This window comes from Haliotis rufescens, unplaced genomic scaffold, assembly GCF_023055435.1.
Source record: "Haliotis rufescens isolate VD_foot unplaced genomic scaffold, xgHalRufe1.0.p SCAF_35, whole genome shotgun sequence".
In the NCBI taxonomy this organism is placed as follows: Eukaryota; Metazoa; Mollusca; class Gastropoda; order Lepetellida; family Haliotidae; genus Haliotis; species Haliotis rufescens.
Window position 1 is genome coordinate 4,934,860 of NW_025964057.1, and position 18,741 is coordinate 4,953,600.

Consider the following 18,741-nt stretch of genomic DNA (forward strand, 5'->3'; position numbering starts at 1 on the left):
TGCTGTTTACTCCAAAGGGAGCTGAGAATGAAATTCGAGCGCACACTGATCCAGTGACCGGGGCAATGAAAAGATCTATCATGGTTTAAGCGCATTTGAGCGGTTTTAAATTGGAAAGTGCGCATTACAAATTCATGATATAATAATGAAACCGTCCTCCACGCAGAGTGGTCGCTTCTTGCTAACCCATAGTTCAATCACACAGTCCGTGGCAGCTACCTATGTACAAAGTCTACTGCACTTTGTTCTCGTGACCTAAGAAGTTAACAAAAGACCTTTTCTCCTTCTTTTGAACGTTTTGAAACGCTTTTGATTTATGGATTACTGGCCTTCCCCCTAATCCCGAACGATCGCTGTAATCCCCCGTCTATACCCGGCGCCCCATAACGGCACATAGTAACACTGATACGTCGTGCGGAAGGTAGTCTCGCCGCGAGGGCCAGCTGCAGCGAACTTTGTCGGACGGCAGAAAGTAAACAACTGTAAGTGTGGTGTGACAGTCGCTCTGTAAGTGATTGTGAACTGGAATCATCACAGAATGTGACGGCGATGTCCCAAGGAGTAGCCGGAGATAACGACAGAAGTGTTGAAGTGTGTGTTCGTTTCCATTGATGTTGCCGACAGGATGCCATGTTTCGGCTCAATGGACGGGGCACAGATCGATTAATCCAAGTGATCGACACAGATCGATCTGTACATGGTTTTTTTTTATCTGAGTGTTAAACGTGTGATGATATCATCAGAGTTGTGAGCGTCGTTTACTGAGCTGACAACGTGGTGGTCAATTAAAGCGTGGAGTGTGTGTTACCATAGTGATGCCGGTGGGAGTATGTACGCCGAGGGAAGGGCTGGATGCCCTGGAGAAAGGCCTGAAGACGCTTCGACGGTCGCGGGTACGTAGCTCAACTGGTTCAATGGTATATAGTGTGTGTATCTCACATACTTTCATACATAGTATACATGGTGTATGAACATAGTATATAGTGTATGTATCTCACATACTTTCATACATAGTATACATGGTGTATGAACATAGTATATAGTAATAATTAAATAAGTGGAGTAAGATTGAACACAGTTTTAGTGTTATTCAGTTAAATGGCCTGATGAGACTCGTACGTGGTGTGAGTTGAAAGCGCTAGTCAATTAAAACTGTGTTCAATCTTACTCCACTTATTTGATTATTACTATATTGTGCCTGAGAGTTAGAACTTTACTGTGCTTTAGGTATATATATATATATATATATATATATATATATATATATATATATATATATACTCTTAAAAAAAACAACTTGACACTGACTTTCAAAATGTAATATAATGCGATTGTTTCAAAATAGGACACAGAAACCATAATTGAAACACTGTTTGGAGATCAATGTACACAATGTTCAAAACATTAATCGTGTCACCTAGACAGACACACGTACACGATGCAGCTAATGTCACAGGGGTACATACATTGCTATTTGTATATATGTATCATGTTTGGGAGAGGCATTCAGATAAGCAAAATTTGCTTGTTTGCCAATCCCTCCACTTTATGGAAATAAATATGTTTATATCACAGGGGTACAGAAAATGTCAGTATCGGTTGTGCCCACCTCGTGCATCAATCACCGCTTGACACAGATGACCCATAGATGCAATCAAGTAGTCAATAACACGCTGTTGGATGTGCTGCCATTCATGCTGAAGTGCATCAAGAAGCGCCGGAAGTGTTTGGGACGTAAGGCTGTAGGATCAAGTCTCTGTAATGCACACCTGTCAATGCACCTGCCACATGCATGAGAGGCGTCCTACCACCGTGATGAATTCCGGCCCATACCATGACACTCCCGCCGCCAAATGGGACAACCTGCTGCACACAGTTGGGGGCGTAACGTCTGTAGACACGTGCGCACCCATCAGCACGTGTGAGTAGGAAACTGGACTCGTCAGTAAACAGTACATTTCTCCACCTTGCACGTGCCCATCTAACCCTCTGTTGGCACCAAAGCAGACGGTCCGCCAGATGACGTGGGGTCAATACATGACGTCGAACAGGTCTTCGTGCAAAAAGTCCAGCCTCCCTCAGTCTGTTGCGTACCGTTTGATCTGATATTCTGCGTACCCCAGGGATCTGTGCGGTTGTAGCCATGGCTGTGATAGTGCGGTCTCGGAGGTGTCGCAGCCGGATGTATCGATCTTGTGCTTGGGTTGTCACCCTTGGTCTTCCTGACCTTGGTTTGTCGTCAAATCTGTTGGTGTTGTTGTATCGGGTCCACAGTGCGGAGATTGTCTGTCTGGATATGCCAAAGTGCCTGGCCACTTCTTGCTGAGTTGCTCCAGCTTGTAATCTCCCAATGGCGTTGTTCCGTTGAGCTGCATTCAGTCTTGGCATTCTGTCACCGCCTCAACTGCCACATCATCTTTCTGTTTGACTTACATGTATTTGGTTCTCATTAAATGTAATTATTTTAGATATTTGGCAAAAAGTGGTTTTACATCTATGTCAAGTTTCTTTTTTTGAAGAGTATATATATATATATTTACATATGTATTTATGTAAATATATTTAGTTTAGGTATATATATAATACCTACATACGCTCTTTAATAAACATATTACTGATTGCCCTCGTCATGGTTGAGGTATAAATGTTTTAAATGATTAGAACATTATTTTTTATTTATATGTGTGCACATCTGATAATGTCATTGGCACAACTAGGTCGGAAAGTTGTTCATCAAGGAAATAAAATGCTGTGCTGCCCACAGAAAAAACATAGAAATAACATCAGTCAGGTCATCACTAGGTTGTCATCAGTCAGGTCATCACTAGGTGTCAACATCATCAGTCAGGTCATCACTGGGTGTCAACATCATCAGTCAGGTCATCACTAGGTTGTCATCAGTCAGGTCATCACTAGGTGTCAACATCATCAGTCAGGTCATCACTGGGTGTCAACATCATCAGTCAGGTCATCACTAGGTGTCAACATCATCAGTCAGGTCATCACTAGGCGTCAACATCAGTCAGGTCATCACTAGGTGTCAACATCATCAGTCAGGTCATCACTAGGTGTCAACATCATCAGTCAGGTCATCACTAGGTGTCAACATCATCAGTCAGGTCATCACTGGGTGTCAACATCATCAGTCAGGTCTTCACTGGGTGTCCACATCATCAGTCAGGCCAACACTAGGTGTCAACATCATCAGTCAGGTCATCACTAGGTGTCAACATCATCAGTCAGGTCATCACTAGGCGTCAACATCAGTCAGGTCATCACTAGGTGTCAACATCATCAGTCAGGTCATCACTAGGTGTCAACATCATCAGTCAGGTCATCACTAGGTGTCAACATCATCAGTCAGGTCATCACTGGGTGTCAACATCATCAGTCAGGTCTTCACTGGGTGTCCACATCATCAGTCAGGCCAACACTAGGTGTCAACATCATCAGTCAGGTCATCACTAGGTGTCAACATTATCAGTCAGGCCATCACTAGGTGTCAACATCATCAGTCAGGTCATCACTAGGTGTCAACATCATCAGTCAGGTCATCACTAGGTGTCGACATCATCAGTCGGGTCATCACTAGGTGTCAACATCATCAGTCAGGTCATCACTGGGTGTCAACATCATCAGTCAAGTCATCACTGGGTGTCAACATCACCAGTCAGGTCATCACTAGGTGTCAACATCATCAGTCAGGTCATCACTAGGTGTCAACATCATCAGTCAGGTCATCACTAGGTGTCAACATCATCAGTCGGGTCATCACTGGGTGTCAACATCACCAGTCAGGTCATCACTGGGTGTCAACATCATCAGTCAGGTTATCACTAGGCATCAACATCATCAGTCAGGTCATCACTAGGTGTCACAACATCAGTCAGGTCATCACTGGGTGTCAACATCACCAGCCAGGTCATCAATGGGTGTCAACATCATCAGTCAGGTCATCACTAGGTGTCAACATCATCAGTCAGGTCATCACTGGGTGTCAACATCATCAGTCGGGTCATCACTGGGTGTCACAACATCAGTCAGGTCATCACTAGGTGTCAACATCATCAGTCAGGTCATCACTAGGTGTCAACATCATCAGTCGGGTCATCACTAGGTGTCAACATCACCAGTCAGGTCATCACTGGTCGTCAACATCATCAGTCAGGTTATCACTAGGTGTCAACATCACCAGTCAGGTCATCACTAGGTGTCAACATCATAAGTCAGGTGATCACTGGGTGTCAACATCATCAGTCAGGCCATCACTAGGTGTCCACATCCCCTTTGGGATTCAAGGGTAGAACTGGTTATGGTTTTTGACTGAAGTTGTCAGGCTCAGATTTGGCTGGTATGCCACAGGGTCAAATATTGTTGCTGATGCTTTCAGTCAATGGTTTGATAAATCGTAAATTCTGGCTTGATTATATGAAGGCTGCCATGATACTACTGGAATATTGCTGATTCTGATGTTAGGCCACATTCACCTGACTCATGCCAATATGTTGAAGTGTGATGTATAAGGTGTACCTATTGTCAGGTGTACCTGATATCCCTTGTGTAGAACAATATTCCTGATATCCCTTGTGTAGTACAATATTCCTGATATCCCTTGTGTAGTACAATATTCCTGATATCCCTTGTGTAGAACAATATTCCTGATATCCCTTGTGTAGTACAATATTCCTGATATCCCTTGTGTAGTACAATATTCCTGATATCCCTTGTGTAGAACAATATTCCTGATATCCCTTGTGTGGTATAATATTCCTGATATCCCTTGTGTGGTAGAATATTCCTGATATCCCTTGTGTAGTACAATATTCCTGATATCCCTTGTGTAGTACAATATTCCTGATATCCCTTGTGTAGAACAATATTCCTGATATCCCTTGTGTAGAACAATATTCCTGATATCCCTTGTGTGGTATAATATTCCTGATATCCCTTGTGTGGTAGAATATTCCTGATATCCCTAGTGTAGTACAATATTCCTGATATCCCTTGTGTAGTACAATATTCCTGATATCCCTTGTGTAGTACAATATTCCTGATATCCCTTGTGTAGTACAATATTCCTGATATCCCTTGTGTAGTACAATATTCCTGATATCCCTTGTGTAGAACAATATTCCTGATATCCCTTGTGTAGTACAATATTCCTGATATCCCTTGTGTAGTACAATATTCCTGATATCCCTTGTGTAGTACAATATTCCTGATATCCCTTGTGTAGTACAATATTCCTGATATCCCTTGTGTAGTACAATATTCCTGATATCCCTTGTGTAGAACAATATTCCTGATATCCCTTGTGTAGTACAATATTCCTGATATCCCTTGTGTAGAACAATATTCCTGATATCCCTTGTGTAGAACAATATTCCTGATATCCCTTGTGTAGTACAATAATCCTGATATCTCTTGTGTGGTACAATATTCCTGATATCCCTTGTGTAGTTCAATATACCTGATATCCCTTGTGTAGAACAATATTCCTGATATCCCTTGTGTAGAACAATATTCCTGATATCTCTTGTGTGGTACAACATTCCTGATATCCCTAGTGTAGTACAATATTCCTGATATCCCTTGTGTAGTACAATATTCCTGATATCCCTTGTGTAGTACAATATTCCTGATATCCCTTGTGTAGAACAATATTCCTGATATCCCTTGTTTAGTACAATATTCCTGATATCCCTTGTGTAGAACAATATTCCTGATATCCCTTGCGTAGTACAATGTTCCTGATATCCCTAGTGTGGTATAATATTCCTGATATCCCTTGTGTGGTACAATATTCCTGATATCTCTTGTGTGGTACAATATTCCTGATATCTCTTTTGTAGAACAATATTCCTGATATCCCTTGTGTAGTACAATATTCCTGATATCCCTTGTGTGGTATAATAGTCCTGATATCCCTTGTGTGGTACAATATTCCTGATATCCCTTGTGTGGTACAATATTCCTGATATCTCTTGTGTAGAACAATATTCCTGATATCCCTTGTGTAGTACAATATTCCTGATATCCCTTGTGTGGTATAATATTCCTGATATCTCTTTTGTAGAACAATATTCCTGATATCCCTTGTGTAGTACAATATTCCTGATATCCCTTGTGTGGTATAATAGTCCTGATATCCCTTGTGTGGTACAATATTCCTCATATCCCTTGTGTGGTACAATATTCCTGATATCTCTAGTGTAGAACAATATTCCTCATATCCCTTGTGTAGTACAATATTCCTGATATCCCTTGTGTGGTATAATATTCCTGATATCCCTTGTGTGGTAGAATATTCCTGATATCCCTTGTGTGGTACAATATTCCTGATATCCCTTGTGTAGTACAATATTCCTGATATCACTTGTGTAGTACAATAGTCCTGATATCCTATGTGTAGTACAATATTCCTGATATTCCTAGTGTAGTACAATATTCCCGATATCCCTTGTCGAGTACAATAATCCTGATATCCCTTTACTGTAACAATATTCCTGATATTCCTAGTGTAGTACAATGTTCCTGATATCCCTTTACTATAACAATAATCCTGATATCCTTTGTGTAGTACAATATTCCTGATATCCCTTGTGTAGAACAATATTCCTGATATCCCTTGTGTAGTACAATATTACTATAGTAGAACAATATTTTTTTATGTCCCTACAGAACAACAATATTCCTGATATCCCTTGTGTAGTACAATATTCCTGATATCCCTTATGTAGTACAGTATTCCTACTTCTGTAGTACAATATTACTATAGTACAACAATATTTTTGATGTCCCTACAGAACAACAATATTCTTGATGTCCCTATAGTAGAACAATATTCTTGATATCCCTATAGTAGAACAATATTCTTCATGTCCCTTTTGTTGAACAATATTCTTGAAATATGTCCATTTAGTAGAACATTATTCTTTATGTCCCTTTTGTTGAACAATATTCTTTATGTCCCTTTAATAGAACAATATTCTTTATGTCCCTTTAGTAGAACAATATTCTTGATGTCCCTTTAGTAGAGCAATATTCTTGATGTCCCTATAGTAGAACAATTATCTTGATGTCCCTTTAGTAGAACAATATTCTTGATGTCCCTATAGTAGAACAATATTCTTGATGTCCCTATAGTAGAACAATATTCTTGATGTCCCTTTAGTAGAACAATATTCTTGAAATATGTCCCTTTAGTAGAACAATATTCTTGATGTCCCTTTAGTAGAACAATTTTCTTGATGTCAAGATAGACATAATTTTATGGATCACAACTTCTTTAATACTGTGAAGGGCGACGTTTCGGTATAGATCCTTATACCGTTGTCAAGCAAGACTGAATGAGGTAGATAGATATTTTGGAGATTTTACGAGCGCTTCAGCCTCTGGCTATTTCGCACTCGGGGCAGACGGTTCTTATAAAATATAGAATAGTGGGAATAAATATAAACGTCTAGCCCAAAAAACTGTAAGTGAAGGGGGATAAAGTAATGAGAAGAGGGGTTTAGGATTTAGTGGCCATAGAGAGCCGTAGAGAGATAGTAAAGTTCTACATTAGCCAGGTTTATTGGGTTATAGTTACTAGGATAGATAGAGTGACAGAAGTAATCAGTTAAGCTGATGTATAGCTACTATTAATAGATAGATTAAATTAAAACAAATCAAGGGGGGAAAAATAATGAATAAATATGAGTAACCTAAGTTAGAAAACGGGGGCCTAGCGCGGGGGTGGGTGGTGGGGGTAAGGCTTTGTGTCGGCGTGATTGGTAGTGGGCTTGTTTGTGTCGGCTGATGGTGGATGGCTGGTTAAGCGGCTATAGAGTTACTGAGTATGGGTATAGGAGTTTGTGGCGCGGACGTCGGAGTAGACAATCCGCGCTATAGGTTGAGTGCGCGGACGTCATTGTAGACTATCCGCTATAGAATTTTGAGGCGCGGACGTCGTAGAAGACAATCCGCGCTGAGAATTTCGATCCCGATCCGAATCTATAATTTTGCTGTTTATGTTAAAGTTACTTGCTGAGTTTGTTTGGGAGGGTCTAAATTTTTTCTATTAGGTTTGTGTCTTTAAGGAAAGTGGCTATTTGTAGGTAAATCGCTGGTGGGTTGTCGGGTTTGAATAGCAGTGTTATATTATTGTTGTATTTGGGTGGGAGTGAGTTGTAAAGTGTTTGTTGTTGTTGTTTATATTTACTGCAGGTGGTGAATATATGTTTTATGTCTTCTGTTGTATTGCAATGAATGCAGTTTGGGCTTGTATGTCTGTTTTGTTTGTGTAAGGTTGCGTTTAAGTTTGTTTGGTTACTTTGTATTCTGTTTATGGCTTTGTCTGCTAAAATGGAGTTTGTGTAATTTTTGCATTTTGTTGTTGGTTTGCTGAATAGTGTTTTGATCCATTGGGATTTACATTTTTGAATGTTATTGCTAAAGTTTTGTTGTATTATATTGTGTTTTATTAGAGTTTTTGTTTCGGCTTTGCTTGTGTGAAATTGTAAAGTGGGTGTTTGGTCATTAGTTGCTGTTTTTGCTGTTTGGTCTGCAATCTGGTTGCCTGGTATGCCTGTATGGCTGGGTATCCATACTAATGTTATTGATTTGTTGGATGTTTTGAGTTTTGTATGAGTGTTTATTATTTGTTTGATTAAATCGGGTCTGCATTTGGAAGATTTGTCTGATATTTGTTTAATTGAATTTAGTGAGTCAGAAATTATGATAATTTTGTTATAGTTTGATGTTTCTGCCTGTTTATAGGCTTGTAGAATGGCTAGTAGCTCTGCTGTGTTTGTATGTGAGTAGTTTGTATATTGGTATTTCTTTGTGCTTTGTATGGGCTGTGTTGTGTGGACACCCAGCCCTGTTTTTTGGTTTTTGCTGTTGTATGATGCATCTGTATAGATGTGTGTGTGTTCCGGCCAGTTGTCATGAATATAATTAAGTGATATTGTTCCCTTTTCTATATTTGTGGGTTTGATATGGTTGTTTAGTAGTTTGGCTAGGGATATGTCTATTTCGGGGGGGGGGGGAGGTCAAGAATATAAGTGTTGTCTGGGGGTGAGTGAGTTATGTGTCCTAGATTGTGTGTTTTAATGAGATTTTGCAGGTGTGTTATGAAGGGTGCTATATTTGTCTTGTTTTTGAACTTTTTGAGGGTTGCTGGTCTTGAGTTTTTGTATTTGTGTAGTATTTCGTTGTAAATAGGGTTTTGTTGTGCCCCAGCCCAGTAATTGAGTATAGATTGATGTCGTTTGAGTTGAATTGATGTAATGCCTGTGATGATTTGCAGTGTATTAAGGGAGGTGCCATTTCTAGTCCCCAGGGCTATCTTGAGGGCCTTATATTGTATTGAATTGAGCTTTTTTTCCAATTTATCTGTTAAAGAATGGAGGACCGGAGCGGCATAGTCTATTTTTGATTGAATAAGGGTTTTGTATATGTTTAATAATGTTTGTTTGTCAGCTCCCCAGTGAGAGCCGCTGATGGCTCTCATTAGATTAATATCTTTTTGGCAGGAGTTGACCACGTTATTGATGTGGGGAGCCCATGTGAGATGTTGGTCAAATGTGACTCCAAGGAATTTTGCTTCTTTTTGAAATTTAATATTTTCTTTAAGGAGTGTAAGTTTGGGTGTTAAATTTGTCATGAAAGTTTTTTTGAAGACAATGCCGATGGTTTTTTTGGTGTTAATTTTGAACCCCCATTGGGAAGCCCAGTTTTCTATTTTCGCAAGAGTTGGTTTAATTCTGTTTTCAATTTGTTTTATGGATGTTGATGACGACCAAAATGATATATCATCAGCGAATTTAGCTGTGGTGGTTTTTTTTGGGGCAGATGGGAATATGTCATCAATCATTAGATTAAATAGAGTGGGGGACAGGATGCTTCCCTGGGGGGTGCCATTTTCAAGAGTGTGGGGGTCTGATAGGGTGTTGCTTGATTTAACTGTTATGTTTCTGTTATTTAGGAAAGAGTGAATGAAATTTAGAATTCTCCCATCAATTGCTTTATTTATTAATTTTTGAATTAGGCCTTGTTGCCAAACCATATCAAATGCTTTAGAAAAGTCTATAAAAATGGCCACAGTGTATTGTTTTTGTGCTTGGGCTGTCCTAACATCATGTTCCAAATGTAAAATATGGTCTAGGGTCTGTCTGTTTGCTGTAAAGCCACTCTGGTCCTCTTTTATCAGGCTATTGTTTTGTATTTTATGCTTTAGTCTGTTGTTTATTACTGTTTCCATGATTTTACATAGGTGAGATGTGAGAGAGATAGGGCGGTAGGAGTCAGGGTCATTTGGGGATTTCCCTGGTTTTAGGATTGGCACCACTAGAGCATTTTTCCATGTTTTGGGGAGGTGGCCAGAAGTCCAAATCTGATTATAAAGTTGAAGTATTAATTTTTGAATTTTGATGGGGACATGATTTAGAATTTTGTAACTTATATTGTCTAATCCAGTGGCTGGGGCTGTGTTTTTGTTTTTTAGGGCGTATTGGAGTTCGTGGATGTTAATGAGTTTGTTTATTGCGAGATGTGAGAGTGGAGATCTGTTTTGAAATGCAGGTTGTGTGTTTATTGTGTCTTGTATGTGTTTGGAGTGGTTGGCGGAGCTACTTACGGTCGAAAGATGGGCGGCCATGGCATTGGCTTTTTCTTTATTTGTTTTAAGTAAGGGAAAATTGGGCGAGTTGGAGGATTTAGCGATGCCTTTTATTGCTTTAAGTTTATTCCACAGAATTTTTGAATTTTGTTTGCCCATCTTCAAGGTTGATGTAAAAGTTTGCCAATGATTTCTTTTTGTTGCCATTATTAGTTCTTTGGTAAGATTTCTTTGTTTATGGGCCAAATGGAGTTTAGTTCTATCATGTTTTGCCTTATTAAGAGCTTTTTTCCTGAGTTTTCTAGATTGAATAATTTCAGGGCTCCACCATGGTACTGTATTATGTGTGGGTTTTGTTTTGGTTGTGGGAATGCATTTAATGGATATATTGTATAGGGTATTGCTTAGATTTGAGTTGAAGGTGTCGATGTCAGTGCTATGTATATTGTGGGGGTCTATCTGGTTGCATAGTATATTGAACTCCTGCCAGTCAGCTTTGGTAAAATTGAATTTAGTTTGTGTGGGGTTGTCAGAAGTGGGGTTGGGGTCAGATATGGGTTTATTAGAAGGAATGTTTATAGAGATTTTTATGGGGAAATGATCACTACCCCAGGTGTCATTGTGGGGGTCCCATGTGAGTTTTTGAAAGAGTTGGGGGGTAGTGATAGATAAGTCTACTGCAGTGGGGGATTGTAGGTGGGTAATAGGAATTCTAGTGGCACTATTGTCGTTTAAGCTAATGAGATTTTTGGTGTCTAACCATTCAGTTATATATTTTCCAAATCTATCTTGGTAATTTTTAGTGCCCCACAGTGGGTGATGTGCATTAAAGTCTCCTAGAATGAGGGTATTTGGGCCTATAAATTTGGAGAGAACTTCTAAATCTTCAGGTTTCAACGGTTTGGTTTTAGTGTGGTAGCAGTTAATTACAGTTATTTTAGTGTCATTAATAGTGATGTTAGCTGCCAGGACTTCTAGGTTAGGAGTGGGGATGGGTAGTTCTGAAAACTGGATAGTATTTTTGATAAACAGCCCTAACCCTCCATGGGGGGGGCCTGGTTTATTGGGTGGTCTGACTCTATCTTGTCGAATGAAAGTGTAGCCCGGCAATTTGAAGGCTTTTTTGGGGGATAGTTTTGTTTCTTGTACTGCTATTACATATGGGGCAATTTTGTTTAGGGCAATGAGGGCCTTAAGTTCATGCCCATTAGTATTGAGACCATTACAATTCCACTGTAAAAACACCATGTTCTGATTTGTAGATTTTGTGGGGATGTTAAAGCCAAATGCATGGTGCTATGGGGCTAATTTGGAAGAGGGGTTTGGGACTAATTTAGCTTGTTATTTGAGAGCTCTTATTGCAGTTTGGAAGTGATGATATGGTTTTTGGTATAGGTTAGACACCAAAGCTATGTTGTGGATTTTTTTGGGGGAGGGGTTTTTAATAAGAAGAATTGCTGACAGGAATTCTATGATTTTGTTTGTGTTGGAGTGAAATTTTTGTGGGGTGATTGGTTTGGGTGTGGTGGACCTGAGTGATTGTATTTTCTGTGCGAGTAGTGGTTTTCTAGCTAGATGTGCTTTGGCTTTGTGTGTTTTAGACTGGATTTGTAGTTGGGTGGCTAGAATTGGTATAGCAGATCTGAAGAGTGTGTGAATGGGGGTTTGGATGGGTAGGGAGACAGGTTGGGTTGGAGGTGGGATGGACAGGGGGAGGGGAGTATGGCTGGGTTGTGGGGGGGGTAGGATGGAGGGGTGGGGGGTAGGGGTGGGTAGCAGGGGGGTGGTGGTCTTGGGGAGGGTGTTGTATGTTGTGGGTGGGGGTACTGGTTGAAGGGGCCGTGCCTGTGTTGGGTTGTCTGTGTGGGGTGGGGCAGTGTTTACTGCTTGGGTGGGTGGGATGGTGTTTATTGGGTGGGGGAGGGTCTGTTGGGTTGGGGCTGGAGTGGAGAAAAGTTGTTTACGTTTGGACTGGGTGGGTCGGGTCTGGGTGGGGGGAATAGGGGGAGGGAATGATGTGGAGGATGCTGTATCTGATATATCTTCATAATCTGGAAGGCTGTTATATGTTTGTAGTATTCTGGCCGGTTTAGGTAGATGTTCCTGTTTGATGTGTTTGTTGAGCCGAAGGATGTGTTGTTGTTTGAGTGGGCAAGTATTTTGTGTGGCTGTATGTCCCTCGGTTTCGCACTGTATACAGTAGGCCGCCCATGTGCACTCTGGGGTATCGTGTCTGAGGGACCCACATTTCTGGCACATGGACGGTTGTCGGCATGTAGCTGTGGTGTGATTATATGAGTGGCATATGTTGCATTGTGGAGGGTTTTTTCTTATTGGATTGATTTTGTACCTAAGTGCCCCGAAAATGATGTGTGTTGGTAATGTGGTGCTCTTAAATGTAAGGAAGATAGTTTGTGTAGTGGTTCTGCCTGGTATGGGTGTTCTGTTGTTAATGCTTTTGTAGTCTGTGATTTGGGGTTGTGTGTGTAGTTGATTTGCTGTTTTGATGTATTCTAGTATGTCATCTTGTGTATCCCTATGGTCTATGTATATTACCCCCTGTATAGATGTAAGCCATTTTGGTGTTTGCCATGTAATGTTTAGACCGTCGATGATTGTTTGTCTGCGTGCTTGATTTAGTGTGTCTTGTGTTGGGAAGGTGATTTTAAACCCCCTGCCGCATCTGTTAATGTATTTGTATGTTACGTGTACTTTTTTCAGGCAGAGGGCGAATTTATTGTTGGAGAAGGTGTCGTTGAGTGGTGTAGTGTTTGTTGAAAAAGCCAATAATATAAGTTTGTTTTGTTCTGCTGCTGGAGATTGTTCGGATGTTGATGTGGTTGGGGGTGTTTGCTTGGCACATGTTTTCTTTGTAGTGAGTGAGGATTCTGCTGGGGATTGGTGAGGTCGTTTTGTGGGTTTTGGAGATGGGGGTTTGGGGGCTGTTTTGGATTTGGTTTGCTGTGTTTGGGGATGATGGGGGGGAATTTGGGGTTGGCTGTTGGGGGATGTGATGCTGCTATGGGGTTGATTGAAAGAGAATTCTTGAAAATCAATACCAAAATCGAAGGGGACAGGATTTTGGTTGTGTGTGGGTGTAAGTCCCGGGAAGTGGGTGTCTGAGTGTATGGGTGTTGTGAATATGGAGTCTGTATGGGGGGATATAGGTGGGGGGGTGTTGGTTGACATGGTTGATATGAACAAGGTAATGGCAATATAACACAGGGTTGAGTTAGATACTATCAGTAGAATATAAAGAGAGAATATATAAATACAACAGTTACCAGAAAATCTAGAAAGAATAGAGGGGAGAGGGAGATGATAAAGGCACTTATCAAGTTTGTCCTTGGGGGTCGCCCTGGGGGGTCAGTCCCTGGCCAAGATGGCCGCCGACTGCCGGCTTGGTATAGTTTTGCTGACTGTTCCCACTTGGGGTGTTTGTTCGATATCCCAATTTAGGAGACTACGTTGCTCTGGGGCAGTAATCTGTGTGATCTTTGATTTGGTATCCGATATGGTGTTTACTCCATAATGGTTAGAACTAGAATGGTTGTGTGTGTATGTTGTGTGTCAAGCAAGACTGAATGAGGGACATAATACAGAATATATATAGTAGGTGGAGGATTAACAGTAGAGGATTAACAGTGACAACAATTGCATACATGAGTGAGATAACATTGGTAGGTGTGACAACAAAGGGATGATGCTGTCACAACACGATGGACAGAGAACACATAGGTGGAAGCCAATAGGGACATGAAGCCAATAAACAGGATTAGTGATTATTGTTTGATGAGTTCATAGTAGGCGGATGGGATGAAATAGCCTTGATCTCTGTTGATTGATGGCTTGTGGCGGCGACTGTGGACTGCTTCTGTTAGTTTTCTTTTAGTGAAATCATGGAGGTTGTAAAAAAACCCCTAACATTGACAACTCAACCAACCCCGCCCAAAAAGCAAATAATCTCGCCAACCACTTTTCGGCCGTTAGCAGTAACACCAACTTCAGTAAAAAATTCCAAGATAAACTTAAAACAGAAAACAAACCCACAAAAGAACCAAACAATAACAATCTAGAAATAAATCAACCCTACACAATGGAGGAGCTCCTCTACGTAATCCAAAACAGGAAAAAGGGCACAGCCCCAGGATTAGACCTAACTTCTTACCAAATAATTAAAAAACTCCCCCTAAAACTACTCCAGGCACTACTCAAACTATACAATCTCATCTACCTAAACGGACAGGTTCCTACTCCCTGGAAACAGGCCCTAGTCATACCAATCCCTAAACCTAATAAACCAGCTAATCAAGCTAACTCATATAGACCAATATCCCTAACTTCAAACTTATGTAAAGTAATGGAATCAATGGCTAAAAATAGATTACAACATTACTTAACCCAAAATAACATCATAAACCCAGATCAAAGCGGTTTCACTACTGGCCGCTCAACCCTAGATAACCTCACCCGACTAGAACAAGATATTAAGACAGGACAGCTAAATAAACAATATACCACAGGCATCTTCTTAGACTTCTCTAAAGCTTTCGACATGGTATGGCACGATGGGCTAATACAAAAACTTAAAAAAATAGGACTCAAAGGTCAGATAATAAACTACATCCAGGACTTCCTAAACAATCGTAAAATAACCGTGGGTATAGACCAAACTCTATCGGACCAATGTCCCCTAGAAAATGGTACTCCACAGGGCAGTATCCTCAGCCCCACCCTCTTCAATATAATGATAAACGATCTATTCGAGGGCCTATCCCCTAAAGTAAACACATCAAAATTCGCGGATGATGGAGCCATCTGGATCCGCACTAAAAGCATGAACATGGTCCAAAATTTACTCCAAAAATCTCTTAATAAAATACAACAGTGGGCTGACAAATGGGGCTTCTCCCTTAACTCAGAAAAAACAACAGGAATAGTATTCAAACATAAAAACATGAAACCCGCCTCCCCAATCCTCCAGCTAAACAATCAAACAATCAAATTTCAAAAACAAACCAAATTCTTAGGACTTATTTTCGATGAACATCTCACCTGGGATGCTCACATCCAAAACCTAACAACTAAATGCAGTAAAGACCTAAACACCCTAAGATGCCTAACTGGTTCTAACTGGGGAGCATCCAAAGATACCCTCCTCTCTCTCTACATATCACTAATTAGATCAAAACTAGACTACGGCTGCGCCATATACAACACCCTAAACAACTCTCTATCTAAAAAACTTGACTCAATACAATATCAGGCTCTCAAACTAATTACACGCACCCAACATGGCACCTCCTACACCTCACTTCAGGCCTTAACAGGAGAAATGCCACTAAGTCTACGCAGGGAACAGCTAAGCTTAAATTTCTGGGCCGCGTCCCAATCAAACCCTCTCATCCAAAACTTAATAAACCAAAACATCAGCCCCAAAAACCAAGCTCTAGCTCGTAAACACCCCTTACTTACCCCAATATCCCAAAGAATAACAAACTACCTAAATGAACACCAAATTAAAAATCTTAAACAAAACTGCAAACAATCAAATATCTTCACCCCTAAACTTAAAATACCCAAAATAGACACAACACTAGCTAGCCAAATAAATAAACTAACCGACCCAAACATAGCTAAAACTACCACACTAGCATACATACACGAAAATTGGCCAAATTGGTGTCACATTTACACGGACGGATCCTCAGATCCGACCTCCAAACACACAGGTTTCGGAGTCCATACCACACAACCAACTAAAACCACACAATCCTTCCGACTCCCAAACAACCAATCAATATTCACGGCAGAACTAATGGGCATGGCCTCACCCCTCCATAATCAAGAATCCAAAAACCACAAAAAAATCCTAATACTTACCGACTCCCTAAGTGGACTGCAAGCCCTCCAAAACAAAAATACCAAAAACCGACCTAAATTAATAAATCAAATACTTAAAAGCTCCAACGACCTAACTAAGGCAGGCAAACAAATAACCTTCTTGTGGATACCCGCCCACGTAGGAATATACGGTAATGAAAACGCCGATAAAGCAGCTAAACTATCCCTCAAAATCCCAGAAATAAGCTTAAACTTACCCATCTCAAAATCAGAAATTAAAATTGTAAACAAGCAAAAAATCACCAAAAAATGGCATAACCTATATCTAAACTCAAATAGCCAAATCAAAAAAGTGCTCAGCAAACCACTAACCAAACCAAAAATTCTCCATCCATCAAAAAAAATCGACAGAGTAATCACTAAACTCCAAACAGGACACACCAACCTAAATAACCACCTAAAATTTTTTAGAAAACACACTACAGGTAACTGCCCACACTGCAAACAACCAGAAACCCCAGAACACGCACTCATCCACTGCACACACTACCTAACACATCGAACCGCATTACAAACCACCCTCAATCTAAACAAGGCTCTAACTCTAGAAGCAATACTAAACCCACAAAATAAAGTAGAAAACTTCAAGGCCTTAGGCGTATTCTTAATCAAAACGGAACTAATAAAACGCATCTAAAAACACAATAACTCACCAAATCAAAATCACATAAACAAACAAACATCCACCATACCCAGCTCCCTTAGTTCTCCTCCCCAATCCCATCGGCATCTATTCCAAATCTCAAAATTCCCAAATTCTATATAAGCAACCCCTAAAACCCCCCTCTTGGGTTGCACAGACCACCTTCGCCCCTTTCGGAAACACATTAAATGGCCTGGCCGGGCCCGTGTGCGAAATACGCATCAGTCGGAAAGCGCACGTTAAATCTCCAAAGTAAGTAAGTAAGTATGGAGGTTGTTGGCGAGGATCTGGACGTTGTCCCAGTTGATGATGTGATTGGGACCGTTGATGATATGGTCCGAGATGGCTGATTTGCTGTCGGATTTAATGGTTGAGGTTTTAGCTATTTCATTCTGGTGTGGATTGGGCGGGATGTTTCACCTACGTAAGATTGTCCACAGTTGCAGTCAATTTTGTAAACTACACCTTTAGGCTCTTGGGGTTTGGTTGTGTTCCTGCCTTTGGCTCTTAGCAGGGTGTTGAGGGAGTTGGAGCTGGTGAAGTGGGTGTCGATGATGGCTTGCTGTTTGAGGAGGCGGCTGATGATGTGGGAGGCTTTTCCTATGAATGGGAGGGCGATGCGGAAGGGCGCTGGTTCGGGTTTAAGGGCCGCAGGTCTGGGTGTGGGATGGAGTACAGAGGCGATGACTTTGTTGACGAGATTTGGTGGATAATTGTTGAGGTGGGTGAAGACTCGGCGGAGGTGTTCGATCTCAGGTTTGGGGTCAGCAGAGGAAAGGTTGATGGCTTGTTTGGTGAGGGTGGGGATGATGCCAGTCTTGGTTCTAAGAGGGTGGTTAGAGTTGAAGTGGATATACTGGTTGGTGTGGGTGGGCTTCCGTTAGACACTGGTTTGGATTCTGTTTGAAGGGCTCGAACGTATATAAACAGAGCAGCCAAGGATAAAAATGAAATCATATCAATGTAAGAAAATAGAAATCATATCAATACAAAAACAGAAATTACGTGAACACCAAACGCACAAAAGATATGTGTACCCTACTCACACACAGGAGTCCCAAAGAGGGACAGGTCAGCCGAAATTGCTTAGGCAGATGGCGACCTCTTAAACACTTAATGCAACAACAACCTCATTCAGTCTTGCTTGTCAACGGTATAAGGATCTATACCGAAACGTCGCTCTTCACAGTATTAAAAAAGTTGTTATCCATAAAATTGTGTCTATCTTGTCATCCGTTAACTTCTAAGTAATGCCTATCAAACAATTTATTCTTGATGTCCCTTTGGTAGAACAATATTCTTTATATCCCTTCAGTAGAACAATATTCTGGATGCCCCTTTAGTAGAACAATATTCTTGATGTCCCTTAAGTAGAACAATATTCTTGATGTCCCTTTAGCAGAACAATATTCTTGATGTCCCTTAATAGCATTTAGTGATTAGAACTAAATGCCTTTATGTTAGGCTTGGCACAGTTGCTGATATTATTACAGCGAAATACCTTCATTCCGTGCGGCTACGTGCCGTTTTGCATGGTGCAATCGTCTCTGGCCTAGATCCGCTCTTGGCACGTCCGGTAAAGGAGCGTTTG

At 40.8% G+C, this 18,741-nt stretch overlaps 1 protein-coding gene across 3 annotated transcripts in view; it reads left to right on the top strand.

The window, feature by feature from the left end:
• Positions 1 to 267: 267 nt before the first annotated feature.
• Positions 268 to 18,741, top strand: part of LOC124127673 — a 187,825-nt gene continuing 169,351 nt past the window's right edge. Inside the window, exon 1 of one of the 3 annotated variants that reach the window (XM_048381021.1) lies at positions 268 to 893. In XM_048381021.1, the coding sequence (XP_048236978.1) occupies positions 816 to 893 (78 nt within the window). In that variant the 5' untranslated portion in view covers positions 268 to 815. The remainder of the gene's footprint in view (positions 894 to 18,741) is intronic. The other 2 variants (XM_048381019.1, XM_048381020.1) reach the window with 2 other exon arrangements.